The sequence below is a fragment of the Coturnix japonica genome, chromosome 34, assembly GCF_054131305.1.
Source record: "Coturnix japonica strain WE chromosome 34, WE-NBRP24, whole genome shotgun sequence".
Taxonomy (NCBI): Eukaryota; Metazoa; Chordata; class Aves; order Galliformes; family Phasianidae; genus Coturnix; species Coturnix japonica.
This window is the reverse complement of record NC_140696.1, coordinates 3,025,837-3,046,105: the sequence shown is the minus strand read 5'-3', so window position 1 is coordinate 3,046,105 and position 20,269 is coordinate 3,025,837. Positions and strand designations below refer to the sequence as shown.

The window sequence follows — 20,269 nt, the reverse complement described above, 5'->3', positions numbered from 1 at the left end:
GAACCGCATTGGGGACACAGCACTGCCTTGTTATAGAACCAACCAGCCCCACCATAAATACAGCCATGATAATCACAGGCAGGCTGGTAATTAATAAAACAGCCAATCTCCTTTTCACGCGCTGAATCGGAGCCTTGTTGCAGCATGCGGACCCCAAACTTTGCTCATATATGTGCATTTATTTTCCTCGAGAGCAGAAAGATTTAAAGCCCCTGTTCTTGTCAGGGGGAGACCTGACATTGCCTGGAGTACAAATGCGGCCATGGAATTTCTAAGCGAGTTTAATGAATGTAACAGTAACACAGCAGGTGTTCATTAACCTTTCCCCTCCCAGACGAGTCACAAGCTGAAAATATAATCCCTGCTAGCATTGCTACTATGGGAAAATCCTAACTGGATGTCCAAAATACGATATTACTTCCTATAAAAACCAGCACACACAAAATGGAAACCATGCAGACAGACCCTCATAGGTAAAAAAGGTTTGTTTTACACCTTATTAACTACACATTGTCGCTCTGCTTTCCCTTTTCTGAAGCGTTTTGGCACTTCACCTTTCCACCCATCTTCCTGGTGCTCATTTCTAGGTGGAACAAATCCACTCCTAAGGGTGTTCTGGGTGTTCAGGAGACTGAACAACCTCAGTCTCTACAGGACTTGGGGAAACCTTTGGGTCTCCTATGGGAGATGTGCAAGAAACACCTTGTACCGCATACAGGCATCCCAGTGCAATTAACACAGAGCTTCATTATTTTAAGCCAAGATTTTCTTCTGCTTCCAAAATCCCGGCCAAAGCAAAGTCAATGCAGAACGCAGGGTATTTTTAAGGCTAGTTCAGACAATGAAAAGAGGCAGCCTGATTATGACAGGTCTCCCTCTCCCCTGCCAGAAGGGAGTTGCTCCATCACCTGCACCCAGAATAGCACTTGGTATCCACTGCATTCATTAATTTATTCCCTGTGAATCCCTGCAAATTAGTGGGACCCCAGAGATGCACACAGCCCACCTGTTCTCATTGTCTGCATCCCCACTCCTGGCTTTGACATTTGGAGGCTTGGTAGCAGATCTCGACACTGGCAAATGGGGCCATAAACCATCTGATAATGTGATACCTGCCAGCCCCAGTGTTCCTGCATTGGGAAGCAGGGCTCAGGGAGCCAGCAGGGAGCACTGAGTCCGGGATAGCAGCTTCTAGTAATGATATACAGGGTGAGGGGAGCTCAGAGCAATGGGTTACTTGGAGGTGGTTCTCTATGGGACAGCAGATATTTCAAGCATAGCAAAACCCTGGAATTTTCACAGAAATAGGCAGTGTCTGAAGGGGGACTGTAAGAAAGGGCAGGTGTTTAAGCAGGGTTTGTTGCAATAAGACAAGGGAAAGCAGTTTCAAACTAAAAGGGGAGAATTAGACTGGATATATGGGAGGTTTGGCACTGAGGGCAGTGAGGCACTGGCACAGGTTGCCCAGAGAGGTGGTGGTGCACCACCCACTGCTAAGGGGGAAACCATGAAGCCAGGGCTTCCCCAACCCAGAAACAAGCACTGATCCGTATCTTCTGTGCCACACTGCAACCAAGGAGAGAGCAGGACTGCAGCAACCACACGGCAGGTTCACAGGGTACAGCCTCCATGCCCGAATGTGGGCAGCCCAAAGCAACCCCAGCACCAAAATCCAATGCTGCAACCATCCACCGAGCCCAAGTCCCAACAGCCTCCCAAACACCAGCTGCATTTGGGGCACTAATAAACCCAGCCAAGCAACTCACTGCTGCCCCAGATCTCTGAGCTCTGCACCACTGGGCCAAGCAAAGGCTGAGGTGTGATATGAATCACGCCGGGATTCCTCGGCAAAGCCCCATTAATGAAACCGCTCAGAGCCATTACAGTTCTTAGCAAGCACTGTAGAGATGAAAGCCTTATTTATGAGTAAGATATATCTGCAGAGGGAGCAATAAACCGCAAAGCAAAGTATGAAGGTTTGCAGCAAATGTAGTAAAGTTTTATACTCCTGGAAACTAGGAATAAAAGATAGAACCATTTAAAACAAAGTGGATGAAAAGGGTTTCCACAGGACTGTAAAACACTCCTACAACAGCTAATTGCTGGCTCCTTGTTACGGCACAGAAACCTCAAGCAGAAAGAGAGCTGCTTAAATCTGTCAGCGAGTAAAAGAGGAAACAAGGGCGAAAGGTAAGAAGTGCACAGGGCAGGGCGAGCCTCAGGGTTGGCACTATGCACAGGGTGAGACCCAAACCTGCTGCCAATAGAGCCACCAGCTTTTGCTTGTGCAGCTCCAGTGATGTTTATAGGAGAAAGCTATAGAACTGCAGTAGCCCCTGTGTGTGTGAAAGCTGCATGGCAGGGGCTGTGTGGAAGTTGGCATCTCAGAAAACAAATACGTTTTAAGACCACAGTTGTCCCCTTTCTCCTTCCCCATGTCATTCAAATAACTCATTTTCAACAAATGCTTGCTCCCCTCCTCTAGAATTATCTGAAACTAGAAGCATTTGGTTCTGCAGCACGTGCCTTACATGTCTTCCTGCAAATATAACACAGGAGGGCATCTACTTCCATTGCACTTAGAATCATAGAATCACCAAGATTGGAGAAGACCTCAAAGATCATCCAGTCCAACCATTCACCTATTACCAATAGCTCCCACTAAACCACATCCCTCAACACAACATCCAGTCTTTCCTAAGACCGCTTCAACCTTAAGGCTCCCAGAACAACCAGCATCCATATTATCACCCAGTTATGAGCCCATACTAGAGGTGAGCATCCACTATTGCCATATCCAGCAGGGAATCCGTTCTCTGACCCCCACTCAGGAACACTCTGATGGCAGCACAGAGAACACAACTCCATAAAGGTGCTATTCACATTGAGAAGCAGCTCTGTGCCACCTACCTGCTTCCCAAGGGCGAAGATCCATCTGCACAGAGGAGAGGGCATCATGGGTGTGCTGCAGCAGGTTTGGCATTGCAGGGCCTGGTTCAGCTCCAGCAGCTGCCAAAGCTCAAAGGTAACCCTCAGCTATAGCCTGGGTCTGATCTTGTGCTCTGCAGGCATAACATAAGCTAGCTCGGTTCCAAGCTAGTCCTGACATCACAGCAGCAAGATCCAAGCAGAGTCCAAACCACCAAAGCCCAGAGATACTGCAACACCCCCTTACTTCCCAAATACCCTTTATCACTTCCACAGTGGTACCACACCCAAGGCTGCAGGTGTTCCTTATGATGCTGATGAACCCAGGACGAGACACAGCCCTGTCCTATCAGCCTTCTGTTCTTTCTCTCCCCAGGCCATTTCTGCAAGAACACTATTTTTTTCCCTTTCCTTCTCAATTTTTCCTCCCTTTAGTGGCAGATATTGTGCATTATCCAGTAAAGTAACCAGAGAAACACATTCCACTTACCACAGCGTAAATATCGAAATGCTGTTTATATCAATCAGAGAAGCACTTAGGTAGAGATGACAATGGAGCCCACAGAGCCCTAATCACATACTTTGATTGAACTAAAAGTACCAGGGAAAATGGAAATCAGATGTCTAGCATTGAGATTTCAATAGAGACGCAAAGCGGGGAGGCAGGAACACACAGGGAGGCTGCAGACAGTTGCATAGGAGCTGTGCTGGTGAAGGGCACTGGGAAGGAGCCAAAGGAGCAGGAACCTGCCTCTGCCAATTACAATCTGGCTTTACAGATCTCAGCCCAATATCTTAAAAGGTAATAAATCTACACTCTGGGCAAGTTCACAAGCACGTAGGCCCAGCTTTGCTCTCTGGGGGGCTGGCAGGGCAATATTAGTGCTCATCCACATCCTCAGTGCTTTCCTTAGGGGCACAGGCTGCAGCACCACTGGATTTTCATTTTCATTATCAGCTTTGATGCTGGAATCTCCCCTTTGGTGACAGTGTTCCCCTTGCAACCTGGCACACATAACTGAGGGGATGAGGTAGGGTGGCTGCACCTTGGCATAGCGTGCCAGTCTTTCCTTGAGCACACAGAACTGAACAGGAAGAAGGAGTCCTCCCTTTGGGAACCATTCCTGAGCCCAGGCAGGTGTTGGTTCTGCCCTGCAGCAGCTCAGCCTGAATCCAGGCTGGAGAACAGCTGCTCTGGCACAGAAATGCCTTGAACAGCCCCAGAACACCCAGCAGACCCTCATAGTGGGGACAGGTACACATAAGCACCAAGCTAAGGTCTGTGTGCTATAAGAACATGATTTTCTCTCTGTTCCCATTTCTTTTGGTGGGGATAAAACCTTGGCGTCACCACGATTTATTCCAATGCACCATGATGGCAAGGAGGGAACACTTACAGTGTGCTGCATGGGTACATCCCAGTGCAAAGAAGCCCCAAGGGTCGGGAGGAGCACTTTAGAGACCTTTCAGCCCTGGGCTCCAGCGAGACCCGATAATGAAGCAGCCCATTTACTGCACTCATCGTCCGAGCTGGCATTATTTTAACACTCATACCTTTGGCAGTTGGTTTCGCATCAGCAGCTCCGACCACGCAGACGATACGGGAAGCAGGATTTATAGGGCAAAGTCGGGATCCTTCAGCTTGTGGGCTCCCAGACAGCTCCGTATTGCAAAGCAGAGCACTGGAGCAGGTTCCGAGCGGCCGATGGATGCGGCGCGGGGCGATGCTGACACCGTGCGGCCGCAAATGCGAACAACGCGGGGTGCGGAGATCGGCGGTGTTGGGAAATAAGGGGATGTGCCATTCAGGGCCGTGGTCAGTGAGCACGGTGGGGGTGAGCTTCAGGACCTGAGAGGTCTCTTCCAGCTTCATGGATCGATTCTGGGAAGTGATTCCTCCCCCCTCCTCCAGCAGAGAATACAGCAGCCCTCTACCAGGGCTTTGAATGGCCTTAAAACTTCTTTATCATCTCATATGACTTAGCTCTGCTATTAAGATATACTCATATTGGATGTTCTAACGCTGTTTACAAAGCTGTCAGACCCAGCTATGCTGATTTGCGCTGCTTTATTGCCCTCAATTACAGTAAAGCCGCAGACATGCAACGTGTTCCCAGGGACTGTCTTTAATTACAGTCATTTGTAAAGGGGATTGTGTGGCTCAGGGGCTGCTGGTGGGATTGCAATAGGAAGTGTTAAGGAAGAAGTAAAACGGTGGGGGAAAAAGAAATGGAGAGAGCAACAGAAAACATATGTAGGGCTATTGGTCTCGGGTAGGGGGGCATTGGTTGTGAATGAGAGTGAAATGCAGCACATTTATTTGCTGGGGGGGGGGTGGAGGAATTGGGCTGAGAAAGAGAAGCTGTGAAAGTGATACAGGTTCTGAGAACGTTCTCATTGGATCTATACAAAAAGAGGCCCTTCACAGATCTATTTCTGCCAGGACAATTCGGCATAAAATAAAGTGATAGCACATGAAGATGCTGAAAGGCTGAAATGAGTCAAGGGTTGCAAGTATTGTAAAGGCTTCATGTAACACAACAAGATCAGGGAGGAAATAGAGGGTTTCGTCCACCTCCGCTGGGTTTCCTCTTGTTTTCTTGGTAAGAACTTCATAAAAAGCCCCAAAGGAGCTCCTAAATGCTGTGCTGTAATGTTTGCACCAATGCAGACTTTGCACTGCACTGGGAGAGCTCAGAACCTCTCTGACACTCAGTACTTAATGCTGAGCATAACATAATTGTTTCTATAAAGACCTTTGCGGCTGTCACAGAGGCGCAGTAAATGCAGGGATCCAGCAGCTGCTGACATGTTCTCTGCAAATAACATGCCCAGGTCTTGTAGTGCGGGTGCCTTTAATCGCTGTTTAACTGTTCGAACATCAGCATCGCTGGAGATTTTTATGGTCTGTTTAAAAAGCACAATGATTCCCTTCATGGGGAAGTTTGTAGCTACAATTACCCTTCTGTTGCAACCTGTCAGGAGTAATTGAAAGGCTTTCCCAGCCAGCAGGCTGGGGCATCACGTTTGCCTTTTGCTCTCTCCAGCAATGAAGTGCAGCACCAGTGGCTGGAGCAGGCCCTGGTGGGAGCAGTGCAGGCAGTTCCAGGCTGAGCATAGCACTGCAATGTAAAAGGATGAGAAAGGATGCTGATAGAGGTGGCAGCCCGGCTTCAGCTCGGTTTATTCAGCTAGTAGCTGCTATTCTTTCTGCTTCTCGCCCTCTCTTTGTACATGTGTCAGTCACAGGTGTTCAATGGCCCTAATGAAAATTGCATGTAGGGATAAGGTGTGCTGTTATTGTATTAGCTGGTGTGACCCATTCTTTCAGGCTCTCCAGCGAAAGAATTGTCATCTGCGATGGCTTTGTCTGACTGATCTCTCTATCATTTGGCGTAATTACAGGCACCTGTTTTCTGGCAGGATAGCAGGGCACGGAGAATTTTCAAGCATCCACTTTCAATTGAGCAGCCCCATTACCACAGCAGTGAAAAAAGGATTGTCATCTGCACGGAGAAGCCATCGAGGCAGCTGAATAACCTGAGGAACTTGTGCAGTCAGGCGAGAAGGAAGGCACTGCCAACGTGCAATCAGCTCTGAGGATGAACTGAAGACATAGGACAGACAGACCATGGGTTTGTGGACTGTCTGACACTGCTGGAGCCCTGTGTGCTGGAAGGGAGGCATGGGGATCCGTAAGCTGTAAGGCAGGCCAGTAAGCAGCCATGCTCCTTCTTCAGACTGTGAGCTGAGAAATGGCAATGATATCATCCACAAGCAAAAGCAGCAGTTTCCATTGTAGGGCATTTTATCAAGTATGGGCCATACAAGAAAGCCAAGGGCAAGCAGGAGCCCATCACCACATCCTGCAGCTCTCATATTTGATAGGTTGAGCATAGCACAAAGTGCAACAACCATTTGGAGATGCCCAACTCACGTGTAGGAAGCCAATCATGTTTGACAGCTTTACCAATTCCAGCCAAACCCAAAGGGACCCAGTAAAGGAAAAAAAAAAAAAACACAGAAGAAAGTAAATGAGGCTCCAGGGAAATTAAGCCAAAGTGGAAGTCCTGGCAGAGTAGGGTAATAATTTCCTTTCTGAATGAGTAACTGTTTAGAATTTAACCAGGCGAACATGATTAAACCAAATGAATATAAATTCTAGGTGCGGTAGTAAGTAATGAAGTGAAGAAAATGAACAGGGTCTAATTAAACAAGAAAATAGGAAATGCCATAATGCATTGAAATCTAATGAAAAATGAAAGTAGAACTTCCCCTTTTTTGGTATTTTTTTTTTCTTTTCCAGATGGAAAATTATCCTTGTTTTACATCTAACACCTTCTAAAACATTCAGGGGATTACAGTTGCTGAGAACTGTACTTACCATATAATCAAACAATGTGGGAAAAGGGAGCTATTTTGCACAACACTGGAGAAATACATTAGTTGAAAGATAACTGTCCAGAACTCTGCTCAAACATAAAACCAGAAGTTCCATCTTCACATTAAAGCGTAATGCAGCTGCTTAAAGGAGGAATACAAAGCAGCCCGCTTGGGTTAGTGCCATTACGAGAGGCAGCACTTGGGATGGTGGAGGCGATCAGACAGAGTATTGCAGCAATAAAACAAAATGAAGAAACGAAGTGCTCAGTTCTCCAATGAACACTATGGGGTATTTTTTCCTTTTATTATTTAAAATCCCAATTATCCTCCATCCTGGAGGCCTGGCTTCACAACAGCTATTTGTGAGTCCCACTGAAAAGCTCTCTCATCTTGGTAACAACCTGTAGAAAGATAAGGCTGAAAAGCTGAAGACAAGCCACACAAAGCTTCCCATCTTAATATCTCCACCCTGCAGAAATCAAGGCTCGTTCTAAGCTTTCCTACACCTGGATGCCACCCATTTAGTTCATCCTTAAGCCAGATGTTTGATCAGAACCATCTGGCAACTATTTGAAGGTCCTTTATTGTGAGTGTGGAAGCACATCATCATCAACCTTTGTGTTGGAGTCAGCTCAAGCCACCAGCTGGTTGTTGTTGCCATCAGTGAAGGCTCCAGGAACCTTCCCCTATTGCACTGAGCAGCTTCACTGAGTGCACTGCCAGCTCCTGAAGCTGCAGCAGGAACTTGCTCATGATCTAAGCAGCCACCACACATATAACAAAGGCAAGGGCATAGCTTGAGTTAGAAAGAACCTTAAAGCTCCCCTCAGCCCCACTGCAGGCTCATTGCCTCCACCAGCAAGGGACAACGGCACGACTCCCCATCCATCCCCATCCCCATCATCCTCCCCATAACCATCCTCATCCATCCCCATCATCCTCCCCACCCCTATCATCATCCTCATCCCCATCATCCTCCCCATCATCATCATCCTCCCCATCCCCATTCATCCCCATCCCCATCCCCATTATCATCTCCTTTCCCATCCCCATCCATCATCTCCTTCCGCCCGGCCCGGCCGGAAGTAGGCGGCGCGCGCACGCGCCCACCACGTGACCTCGCCTCCTACGGCGCCTGCGCAGGAGCGAACAGCGGCCCCCGTTAAGCTCGGGCGGCTCGGCCGCGGAATGGGGGGAACGGCGGCCGAAGCGGATCGGACTCTGTTCGTGGGGAACCTGGACCCTAAAGTCACCGAGGAGCTGATCTTCGAGCTGTTCCATCAGGTGGGGGCCGCCGTCCGCCTCGCTTTATACTCGGTCGGGCGGGGCGGGGCCGAGCGGGCGGCCTTCCGACGCCATATTGGGGTGGGCCTTGGCTTTGTACGGTGGCTGCGGAGGGACAAACTTCATCCGGGTGCGGAGCGGCGCCCCCGCGTGGGCTCCAAACAGACAGTGGGATCGAGTGTGCGGCTCCGGTGGCGCAGTGCTTAAGGACGCCACTTTGCAACACTGGAGACCCGGGTTCGAATCCCCCTGTGGCGCAAGTGGTAGAAGTGCCGCTCTGCTACAGGAGGCTCGAATCCCGGGGGTTGGACACGATGATCTCTAAGGTCACAGAATCACAGAATTACCCGGGTTGGAAGGGACCTCAAGGATCATGTAGTTCCAACCCCCCTGCCTGGCAGGGCCACCAAACATCCACCTTTACTAGATCAGGTTGCCCAGGGCCCCGTCCAACCTGGTCTTGAACACCTCCAAGGACGGGGCATCCACAGCCTCACTGGGCAGCCTGTTCCAGGACCTAACCACCCTTCTAGTAAAGAACTTCCCCCTAACATCCAACCTAAATCTTCCCTCCTTCAACTTAAAACCATTTCCCCTAGTCCTGCTATTATCAGCCCTTTCGAAGAGTTTACTCCCCTCCTGGGAGTAAGTTCCCTTCAGGTATTGAAAGGCTGCAATGAGGTCACCCCGCAACCTTCTCTTCTCCAGGCTGAACAAACCCAACTCCCTCAGCCTGTCCTCATAGGGGAGGTGCTCCAGCCCCCTGATCATCTTCCTGTCCCTCCTCTGGACCCTTTCCAAAATCTCCATGTCTTTTTTGTACTGAGGGCTCCACACCTGGACACAGTACAACAGATGGGGCCTCACAAGAGCAGAGTAGAGAGGGACGATCACCTCCCTATCCCTGCTGACCACCCCTCTCCTGATGGAGCCCAGGATCCCATTTGCTTTCCGGGCTGCCAGAGCGCACTGCTGGCTCATGTTAAGTTTCTCATCTATCAGGACCCCTAGGTCTTTTTCTGCCGAGCTGCTCTCAAGGACCACTCCTCCCAGCCTGTACAGGTGCCTGGGGTTCTTCTGGCCCAAGTGCAAAACCTTGCACTTTGCCATGTTGAACCTCATTAGGTTCACCCGAGCCCAGCTTTCCAGCCTGTCAAGGTCCCTCTGAATGGCATCCGTTCCCTCCAACCCGCACAACACTGTGAGACCCTGGGCAGCATGAGCTGTTGGAACCAGATAGTCTGTAAGTTCCCCTCCAACCTGAGTTATTCTGAGCCAGACGTCACCCTCTTGCTCCTCCATGATATGCTGCTTGCTTTAGGTTTTTCCTTTAACACTGCTTTGCTTTCTAATTCACAGGCAGGTCCGGTAATTAAGGTGAAGATCCCTAAAGATAAAGATGGTAAACAAAAGCAGTTTGCGTTTGTGAGTTTTAAGCATGAAGAATCTGTCCCCTATGGGATGAATCTCCTTAACGGGATCAAGCTCTATGGACGGCCCATCAACATTCAGTTCCGCTCAGGTACACAGAAACATTCAGTAACCTTGGTACTAGATGGAAAGAAAACTGCCACCTCCTTCCTTCCTTCCTTCAGATCTGGCAGAGTTACAGTTATTGGCTTATAGCAGCTGTTGCATTTGCTTCTGTCATAGTGTTGCTCACCCGCTCCCTGGTGATGCTGCAGAGCAGTGTTGTCACATAGGGTTGTGCTTTTATCCTTGTGCTTTGGCAGGGGATCTGTCTGCCAGTTTGGGGTATGGACAGTACCCAAGCTGAGGCTTTTCTTTGATTCTTTTCTGTACCTTTGAAAGCCCTTCTAGTGCTAAACGCTGTATGTGTCTCCAGTAAAGCAAGTCAGGTTGGCCAGAACTTCACAGCCTGATTGTATCTTCCCCACCTGGGCATTAAGGCAGTTGAGGTATCTTGTGTTGGAAGCTGGGTTATGTTCTACTTCAGATTGTTGGTGATACTTGAGAGCTAATTAAGCACGTGGAAACAGCGTCTTACAAGTTCAGTTCATATCCAAGTTGCTCCAACCTGTCTTTGTGGATCTCATGTTTCTCCTCAGGGAGCAGCCACGCATCTCAGGACAGTAATTTGTCGTGTTTACCACACGGAGCAGCCAGCTTGGGTCCATCTGGCACAACACATCCAGCCAGCAGGTATGAGGCTGCACCAGAAATACACACGCATCGTTCCTGTTGGAAAATGCATTCACACATTTAGCTTCCCTGATTCTCATTCCAAGCGCAGTTCAGTCTTTCTTCCCTATGGATTAAGCACTTGCATTATTATTACCCTCAGTACCCTGCATTCTCAGTACCTAAAAACCAGCAAATGCCCCTTAGACTGGCAATAGTCTTGTGTTAGAATCATTTAAGACTAACTTTCCTAATCTTTTTTCCTTCAGACATGACAGGAATACAGATAACATGGTAGCAGCAGGGTTCTCATCTATGCAGAGGTCTTTGCCATCTCATGACAACCTTCAGAGACAAGCAGGGGTAAGCTGTGCTCTTCTGTTCATGGGATCTAACCCTGCAGTCACTCATTGCTGATGGATGTTGACATGCAAAGGAGCTGTTGCTGCTTTTCAGTACTTAGATGTTTTAATTATTATATTATATCACAGGAGCGTATTTTTGGAGTGTTGAACTGACAGCTCTAGAAGATAGATGGTTCCTTCTACTGAGCTCTTTAACACTGGGGTGGTCTTTGAGCTTTACAAGTAGCAGCCAGTCTGTGTTCAGTCTCCTCTTGTTGGTGCATTTCCATTTTCCCTTGCACTTGCAGCTTGATTAATGTAGAACTTAGAGACCAAGTTTGAAATGCATCTGGACCCTGCACTGTAGAACAGTTTGAGCATCAGCAGGAAAGCAGGAATCCACCAAGTCTTTTTCCTTCTGTTTTTCAGATGCACGGCGCCGCTTGGCAGCAACCTCAGCCTGGCTTTGCTGTTCCTGGGTACCAACACGGCCATTCCCTCACTCACCCATCAGCCTCCCACATGCTGCGACGTCCAGACATTGCAGCAGTGCGTAAGAGCAGGATGGGCTCCCACCCTTACTACCAGGACAGCAGGAATTTGGGCCGAGAACAGCGTGCGGGGGACAGGGGACCTGATTATAGCAGGGGCAAAAGGGATGACTATGGCTTTGAAGACAGAGGGCACGTCTCTGAGCACCACTATAGGGCGAGCAGAGATGAGCCATTCTATGATGATAGGAATCGCAATGCGTGGAGCCACGATTACGACAGCAGAAGAGAGAGCTACAGAGAGGGCAGCTGGCGCTTGACTCGGCACTGACACACACACGGAGGGGTTTAAAGAACTTAATGCAAAAGAAAAAGAAATCAAAGTCCCATTTTAATGTCTGTAAATTGTCCAATGATCCTCCAAACCCAGCAGCTCCGTTTTAGTGTGTGAACTCTACAAGATGCAAGAAAACAAACGTGCCACGGTTGTGTATGATAAAGAGCCTGTGTTATTTTTATAGGGAGGCGATACCAGGTGGAGCTGCAGCTCTTTTTTAAGCAGATTTGAAGCAATACGATGCTTTTGCGGCATCTCAAGTGTTGTTTTGATACGGAAACGATCCCTTTTGTACACGCCTTGTCTCAAAGAAGAATCCCCCCCAATCTCCCTGTGGATAAATCGTATTTTAACGCTGTGTTGGCTCTGGTTTTCTTCATTCAACTCACCCATATTTTAGCCTTTGGTGGTGCAATTCCTTCACCATAAGGCGCTGTAAAGAGGAGCCGGGTTGGTTTAACTGCAGTTATGTATTTTCCTTTACCTAGAGGTAGAAGCAAACGAGGTTTTAAGCCAACGATCCCTTTTTGTACACGCCTTGTCTCAAAGAAGAATCCCCCCCAGTCTCCCTGTGGATAAATCATATTTTAACGCTGTGTTGGCTCTGCTTTTGTTCATTCAACTCACCCATATTTTAGTTCCTTCACTATAAGTCGCTGAAATAGGAGATAGGTTGGTTTAAGTGCAGTTATGTATTTTCCTTTAGGTAGAATCAAGGTTTTAAGCCGTACCATAAACTCGCAGCACAGCGCCCTGAGGGAGGTTCCACCTCTCGTCCCTCCCGCCTCTCCCGGCGTCCCCCGCGGCCCGAACTACATTTCCCATCAACCCCCGCGCTCTCCCCCCTCTCTCACCCTAAGGGCCGCCGCCGCGGGGCGTGCCGGGAAATGTAGTACGGCGGCGGCGCTTTGCGGCCTGGCCGCGATGCTCGGCGGCAGCCGCGGTGGCCTCGGTCGCCTGCGGAGCTGCAGCGGGCGGCTGTGGAGGGGCCGGACGGCGGCCATGGCCGGAGGAGGCGGGATGGGACAGAGGATGGTCTGGGTGGACCTGGAGGTGCGGGGTGTGCCGGGGTACTACGGGAGGGGGGGGTCGAAGGGAGGGGAAGCGGGGAGGCCCCATAGGGGGAGGCCCTATAGGGGGAGGCCGCGATGACGGTGCCGCTCCGCTGTGTGGCAGATGACGGGCCTGGATGTGGAGAAGGATCAGATCCTGGAGATGGCCTGTCTCATCACCGACTCCGATCTCAACGTGTTGGCTGAGGTGAGCAAGGCCGGGCCTGGGGAGGCTCAGCACCACCAGCCCTCACGGGGCGATATCCTTCGTTAAGGGAGCCGCTGACAGTCGTTGTTTTCCTCCTTGCAGGGCCCCAACCTGATCATCAAGCAGCCCGACGAGCTGCTGGACGGCATGTCCGAGTGGTGCAAGGAGCATCATGGCAAGGTAGGCCGTGCGAACGGTGCCATTCGGAGTCATGGCTCGCAGTGCTCTCACCTACAGAAGGGATAAGAGTTGGGCAGTCAAACAGCGGATAGAAGGGAGGAGAGACTCGAAGTATCATCTGCGATCTGAGCTGAAGAGCTATGCTGTTCCTAAAGACCTACGTGTCATCTAGGGCACACTGCAGCTCATGTCTGTGTCTGTAACACTGTGGGGTTGGTATCCTGGCTTATTGCTAAAGAAGGGGACAGACTCTCTGACAGGGTCTGTTGAAATGGCTTCTAAGTGGAAGAGAGGAGATTGAGACTGGAGATAAGGAAGAAGGTTTGGCACTGAGGGCGGTGAGGCACTGGCACAGGTTGCCCAGAGAGGCGGTGGTGTCCCGTCCCTGCACACAGCCAAGGTCAGGCTGGACGGGGCTGTGAGCACTGCTGGAGCTGTGGGTGTCCCTGTGCACTGCAGGGGCCTTTGAGGGTCCCTTAATACTCAAACCATCCTATGATTATAAGGCTGAATAGTTCTCCAAGCTGCATTCTAACTTGAGAACCATCAGCAAAGGGCAGGAGGGGGACAGAGCAACAGCACACCAAACTAGAGACATACACCTGGGCAACTCTGGGAATAGGATCCAGAACTGATACCTGTTGCTTATTGCCTCATTCAAGGCATTGTGCCCCTCAGCACGAGATGAAGAAGTTGGGATCCGTTCCTTAGAATTCCTCATCCGGCTCCTCCTGTCACACCCCCTCTGTGTGGCATGAAATAAGCAAAGAACAGTTCTTAAAGAGACAGCAAGACCTGCTGTAGCTACCAAGTTGGCAAAGAATAGTCCAGAACTGGTAAAAAACAAACTTATCAGTGAAAATTAAGGCACTTGTAGAACTAAACAGACTGATTGACTGTATTTTTGCCTGTCCCCCTCAGTGCTGTAAGCCTAGTTTTTGTTCTTCTCTCGCTGCCAACTTAACTTTAGCAAGAATAGATTATTTTGTGGTTCTTTTAGTCACCAAGGAAAACTTCCTCCTTGCCCTCAGCAAGAAAGTGAATGGATTTTCAAATCCTTGATTACAAATTTAAATTCAAGGCAGTTTTCAATTAAGTGCTGAAGTTTTAAGACACTCACAACCCCTCCCTCCTCCCCCCTTTAGCATCTTACTCTCCCTAGGAAGGATTAGCAAGGGTTTGGAAAATGAATATTAATTTACTGTGATGGGAGCTTTTTCCCCTTCTGCAGTTGAGGACACAAACTCAACTTCAGCTCACAAGTGAATTGAAGATGGTAGCGTACGTTATCGCTGCTCCTGAGGAGCTACTTATTTTTAATTGACTAAGAAAAGAGAAGCAATTAGAATATAGATGAAAATGCAGCCACATAATGAATTTTTTAACCACCACTTGGATCTGTCAAGTAGATTTTTGTGGCACAGTCACGGAAATATATAGCATAGCCAGATGGAAATAAATCACTGAGAACACTTAGAGCAGATTTGACATTTAACTATTGGGGGAAAAAAAAGAAGAAGGAGCTTTTCTGATTTATAGGAATCTTGATAAACACTTAAGCCGGGATTCTGATTATTTGTGTTTATTTCTACGTACTACTCTATGCTGGGGAGGTGAATATGCCTCTCGTTAGGCAGAAATGTGATCATGTACATGCAGGTGTGTAAATGAGGCTTGCATAATGTCTCAGTAATTGAGAGTAACAGAAAGTTAAGCAACAGAGAGGAAACTCAGAGGAGTGTCGCTGTCGTTAGGAACGTTCTGTGGTCACCTTTACTTGGGGATGGTTTGCACGTCTTGAAGAGGTGCCCTAAAGATATGCAGAATGAACAAAGGTGTTTGGATCTGCCAGAATACGATCAAACACAAAGTGAATTTGTCCTCTTAGCTCATCCGGGCGTGCTGGGGAGCAAGCAGCGCGTGTCTGCCTGATCTTTTGCTGCTGAGCATTTCTAGAAATGGCTTTGAAGATAATGTCTATCTCCTTTCTGACGGATGGTTCTTTCTTGCAGTCTGGCCTTACTAAGGCTGTGAAGGAGAGTAAAATTTCATTGCAGCAGGCGGAGTATGAGTTCCTGTCCTTTGTACGACAACAGACGCCCCCTGGTCTCTGTCCTCTTGCAGGTAAAATGGGTTCTTTCTTAATAATAATAATAATGTCATCCCTCCTGCAGTTCCCGGCTGGATGCTGAAAGGCCGGTTGATGCACATGGCAGGGATGCTTTAGTTTTCTGCGCAGAGATCTAGCATGCAAATCAAAATCTGCAAGTGGAGAAAGGTTTAGTAATGGCATCATCTATTCTATTGATTCCCTAAAGCAGATACCACGCGTCGTTACTGCAGGAAGCTGAAAGTTCCTTTGAGCATTAATGTTTCATTGTACAATTATAATCGAGAAGGGCAACTTAACAGCTGATAGAAATCAGTGACTGTAAAAATCTGAACTGTAAACTGAACAGCATCAAACATGAATCTTCCAATTGTCCTGTTACCTGGCGCTGCCCTCGGGACATTTACATACAGCCTTGAGATTATAGCTAAATGAAATTAATACCATTTGCCTCTCTTCACACAGTGGAAAACCTGATTCTTGTGTAATGCTTTGATACTTATCTGTGCGGCAGAAATTGTAGTAAGTGAAGAATTAATATAGGGATTATGTATTAAAACCATGTGTGATCCCGAAATGAGAATCTGACAAACCTTTACAATCATATTTGCTAGAAAATGAGATATATGAGCTGCTTGTGAATAGCTTTTCATACCCTATGATCTTTCCCAAGCTCGCTCAGCCAGTTTCTAGTTTAGATGCTCATAGTAGCTTTGCGATGCCTTTGAAGAAATGTCTTGTTCTGTGTCTTTGTAGGTAACTCTGTTCATGCAGATAAGAAGTTTCTTGACAAGTACATGCCTCAGTTCATGCGGCATCTTCATTACAGGATCATTGATGTGAGCACTGTCAAAGAGCTTTGCAGGTAAATAGTCTCCAAATTGAATATCTCTATAAAAGATAATCTAGGGAAGCTTGTTACATGGCTCTGACATGCACCTCTTTAAAACAAGGCTGAAGGCTGCTGGCAGACAGCTGTACGCGGCCATCTCCTTCTTTCATATCTTCCTCTCTTCTGTTCAGGCTGATGGACAGACTGAGCCATAAAGAGTGGCATCCTCTGGCGTTTGTAGCACTTGGGTTCACAGGGCTGTGCCTTCTCTGTGTGCCAGTTTAACTGAACTTCTTTCACCAATTGCAACAAACCCAAAGCAGCCACTGGGCGTGTTACTGAATCCCAATTTCCTTTTAAAATGGGGTTTCTTTCCACTTACAGACGCTGGTATCCAGAAGAATACGAATTTGCACCAAAGAAAGCAGCTTCTCACAGGTGAGGTTCTTTCTTTTATCTCTAACAAAGCATAGCTTGTCACACAGGAACCATGCACCTCATGGGCAGAATGTGGAGCTGTGAGCTTCCTTTGATTTCCAGTCATGTTTGTTCTAATGAAAAAGACAGCAGAGGTGGTACAATGGTACACCTTGTCACATAGTTTGTATTCTCCAGCCAGAAGCCTGGGTAGCGTAAGGAAAGGAATTACAAAAATACAGACAATCAAAAACTGTCCTTATCTGTTCTGATTCCAGGTGTTTACTATTCAAGCCACAATGCTTGTTTGGCAGTGTAGATACATCTATCACTTCTTAGGCATCACGGGGAGAAACCACATGAAAAAGCTCGCTGAACAGGGCTTCTTTTCTGTCCTTGAATTGGGCAAAAGTTGTTCATAGATACTCTAAAATTGGAAAACTGCACATAGGGAGATAAGAGTTTTGTTCCTGGCTATTTCCTGAGTTAGTAATATGGCAGAGAGCTTGTTCTCCTTTCTGTGAATAGGTTTCGTTTTGAGTTACACTCCTGCCAGCATCTGAGGCATCCTTAAAAGCTGGGTTTGCTTTGAGGTTTTTGAAGGAAATATGCTCTGCAGTATTAACACATAACTTCTAGAGAGCCATGTTTGCTAATAGAGTTCTTGTGAATAGAGGAGATTGTCAGTCTTGTGTAAAACTTGGGGTCCATGGGCTTTGTTAAGCCCATTTGCACAGTGTATCCATTTTGCTCTTTCATCTGCTCAGACTAAATTTGCACACCCATGCACTAGAACACCTACACTGGGCTTTTTGTGGGTGTTATTTGGTACGTACAGCTCTGTCTGTCCTAAATGACGGTGAAAGGAAACAGTTGCATCTTCACCTCTTTGTTTTGATGAGGTTTTGCTAGGCAGGAGGGCAGGCTCTGGTATAAAAAGGGAAAGAACGATGATTGTAGAGATGGAAGTCACAGGTAGGTGTGCTGTGCAGTGAGAACATGCAGTTAGATTACTACTGCTGCACAGACCTCGCAGGCAGAGCACAGTAACAAAAGGCACTGGGTCCAAACAAGTCAGTCACCTGTGCTGATGGAGAAAGCAGATGAGTGTGCAAAGCAGGAGCTGCAAACAGGTCTCTTGAGCCCTTGTCTCTTTGTCGTCTTGGATCGATAGTGAATTGCTTTTAATAGTTGAAGCTGTAGAACCTGCTGGCTTTTGAGAGCTTCCATGTCCCACAGTGACACAAACTAATAAGCTGTACATTACTCTCTGGTATGTCAGCCTTGGTGGACTTTTATTGCTTTCCAAGTACCGAAGAATAGCGAGGCTTGTGTTTATATCTGACAGATTTGTGATCCATGCATGTCAGAGTTTTATTTCTTTATCCCTTGCCTGGAATTTTTTAGAAGCATTAGAATCTGGATGTAGCTGGAGACGTGTGCAGGCATTTTGAAACTCTCTTTAATTCTCTTGCAGAGCGCTTGATGACATCAGGGAAAGCATCAAAGAACTTCAGTTCTACAGAGATAGCATCTTCAAGAGGAAAACGGATGAAAAGAAAAGGAAACTAATAGAGAATGGAGAAAGTGATAAAACTGCCAGCTGATTGCTCACCTCACCAAGCCATCCCACAGCATATACTAGATGTATCTCCAGGTTCTTTTCTGTTTGCCAGTCTTTTGAGACGCCTGACCCATATGTTACCTTGTTTCTTAACAGTTGATCAAATGCAGATGGAAGTCCCAGTCACTTCTTCTTTTCTGTTTGGGCACGAAATTTACACACTCAAATCTCAACAGCTTCTTTCTATAGGTAAAATCTGCTGTTTGATATTCCTCTTCCTCTGGTTTTAGATGCAGTCTTTCACTACACAATAAAAACAGTTCTGTTGAAGGAGGACGTTTTCATACAGTCTTTCTTTTATGTTAGATGTCTGTTCTTAAAATGCTGTTTTACAACCTCCCTGTACTTAATGGCAGTGGAGGTAACATGGCAGGGTGGGTCACTGCATAACAGTAACATCCCAAAGTGCAAAGACATAAGCATTGAGACTGAAGGCAAAAGATCTATTGGGCAAAACCACAAAAGCAATGGAACCTGTGTCTGCATGTCCCCAGTGTTTGCTGCATTGGTAATAACTTCAGTGTAGCAGCTTCTAAGGAGAAGGTACTGCAGAGCTTTACCAACATTAAGCTCTTTGCTAATGAAAATAGCAGTGGAGAAGGGTCTGAAGTGCCAGCCCAGAACTGTGGTGGTGTCTGAATCTGTCCCCTGCTATCTTGTTGATTCATGAGAGACGTATTCATTTCCTTTGATCGCACGTTCACGGGCTGTGATATGGGCTGTCTTTGCTCTGAATTAAATCTGGTTCCACAGCAAGCAAAAATCTGGAGTTCTTCAATATGAGAGATCAAAGCACTTAAGTGTTAACGGCAAAAGAAACAAAGGATAAATATTTCAATGTTTAAAAGCAGCGTGGTTGTGCCACGAATAAAAGCAGCAATTAAAACGATGCAGCTGCTTTTCCTATGCTGGCTGCTTGTCCTGCTTTGGAATCACTGGTGACGTTTTGCTGCCCGGTGAGCACCAGGATTCCTTGACCTCCCAGGTCATCCCCACACTCTGTGGCTGCACCTCCCTGTGCCTTTGTGCTGATAACTCATTTCCTGATGTATTTTCCTTGTTTTTCCCCTTTTCAATTCCATTTATCACGCCTAATATTTCCACGACTCCCTTGGCAGTGTGAACGAATAGGTTAAAAGCTCGCTAAACAGCGCACAGGCTTTACTTGAAGTGCATGAGGAGTCACACTGATTTAATGGGAGTGTTATGCGCTCATTGAACCATTTTGTGCACTCGTTTTTTAGGATGGAGCTCTAATTGACGGGGAGGAACACCCACAGCACAGCGTGTTACAGTATCAGCGTGAGCGCGGCTCAGCTCAAGCCAGCAGAACCCGTTTGTTTCCAAATAAACAGAATCATTAAGTTCAGAAAAGATCTCCAAGGTCACCAAGTCCAACCCTAACCCAGTCACACCATGCCACTAAACCGTATCCCCAAGTGCCACATGTTCTGGAGCACTTACAGGGACAGTGACTCCAAATGCGTATTCAGGTCTCCTGTCCTACATGAACTTATCACATATGGAAAGGGCAGCCTGTGAACTGAACGCCCTTCAGGTTACATGGGTTTACAGTGGTAGAAGCTGGTGCTCAGAAGGTGTGCTGGGTCCATCCCACACATGGTCACATTGCTCCCTGCTTTCACTCCCACCATCCACATCAGTGCAGCTTTTTGCAGCATCACAGCTGTTGGCCAAATCCCAATCGAGGAGCCATTATCAGCAACAAACAAGCAAGCAAGATACATCCCAGGGTCAGCCCATGGGCCTGGCCAGGAGGAAAACCACACACTGCAACTATAGCACATTTGAGCTAAATGCATTGCAGAAAGCAAGAAGCACGCAGCCCCTCATTGATCGTGGAGTGCTTTTCCAGAGGTCTCCATTTTGCTGTTGCAATGTACCCTGATACTACAGCACATGTCCAAAACAGCACG

At 47.6% G+C, this 20,269-nt stretch overlaps 3 protein-coding genes and 1 long non-coding RNA gene across 8 annotated transcripts in view; 2 read left to right on the top strand and 2 right to left on the bottom strand.

The window, feature by feature from the left end:
* ZBTB16 (zinc finger and BTB domain containing 16) overlaps nucleotides 1–4,606 on the bottom strand; it is an 87,804-nt gene extending 83,198 nt beyond the window's left edge. The window contains exon 1 of the mRNA XM_015884108.2: nucleotides 4,483–4,606. The gene's annotated coding sequence lies outside the window, so the exon portion shown is untranslated. The remainder of the gene's footprint in view (nucleotides 1–4,482) is intronic.
* Nucleotides 4,607–8,432: 3,826 nt separating this feature from the next.
* RBM7 (RNA binding motif protein 7) lies at nucleotides 8,433–12,267 on the top strand. 3 transcript variants are annotated; one of them, XM_085526037.1, is made up of 6 exons: nucleotides 8,433–8,595; nucleotides 9,721–9,838; nucleotides 9,955–10,117; nucleotides 10,665–10,758; nucleotides 11,007–11,100; nucleotides 11,511–12,267. In XM_085526037.1, the coding sequence occupies exons 3-6, from the start codon at nucleotides 10,057–10,059 to the stop codon at nucleotides 11,901–11,903; spliced, it is 642 nt and encodes a 213-aa protein (XP_085382163.1). In that variant the 5' UTR covers nucleotides 8,433–8,595; nucleotides 9,721–9,838; nucleotides 9,955–10,056; the 3' UTR covers nucleotides 11,904–12,267. The 3 variants fall into 3 exon arrangements, with proteins under 3 accessions (XP_085382163.1, XP_085382162.1, XP_015739691.1); XM_085526036.1 differs by having other exon boundaries at nucleotides 9,598–9,838; XM_015884205.3 differs by lacking the exon at nucleotides 9,721–9,838.
* On the bottom strand, nucleotides 10,654–12,701 carry LOC146755280 (uncharacterized). 2 transcript variants are annotated; one of them, XR_014938230.1, is made up of 3 exons: nucleotides 12,537–12,673; nucleotides 12,299–12,393; nucleotides 10,654–10,794 (listed from the first exon to the last, which is right to left on the bottom strand). It is a non-coding gene; the product is annotated as an uncharacterized LOC146755280 (long non-coding RNA). The 2 variants fall into 2 exon arrangements; XR_014938229.1 differs by lacking the exon at nucleotides 10,654–10,794 and having other exon boundaries at nucleotides 11,942–12,393; nucleotides 12,537–12,701.
* A 99-nt stretch (nucleotides 12,702–12,800) lies between these two features.
* On the top strand, nucleotides 12,801–18,605 carry REXO2 (RNA exonuclease 2). 2 transcript variants are annotated; one of them, XM_015884203.3, is made up of 7 exons: nucleotides 12,801–12,962; nucleotides 13,086–13,169; nucleotides 13,272–13,349; nucleotides 15,362–15,473; nucleotides 16,216–16,324; nucleotides 16,676–16,729; nucleotides 18,186–18,605. In XM_015884203.3, exons 1-7 carry the CDS (start codon nucleotides 12,834–12,836, stop codon nucleotides 18,313–18,315), a joined length of 696 nt encoding a protein of 231 aa, XP_015739689.1. In that variant the 5' UTR covers nucleotides 12,801–12,833; the 3' UTR covers nucleotides 18,316–18,605. The 2 variants fall into 2 exon arrangements, with proteins under 2 accessions (XP_015739689.1, XP_085382161.1); XM_085526035.1 differs by lacking the exon at nucleotides 13,086–13,169.
* The last annotated feature ends 1,664 nt before the right edge of the window (nucleotides 18,606–20,269 follow it).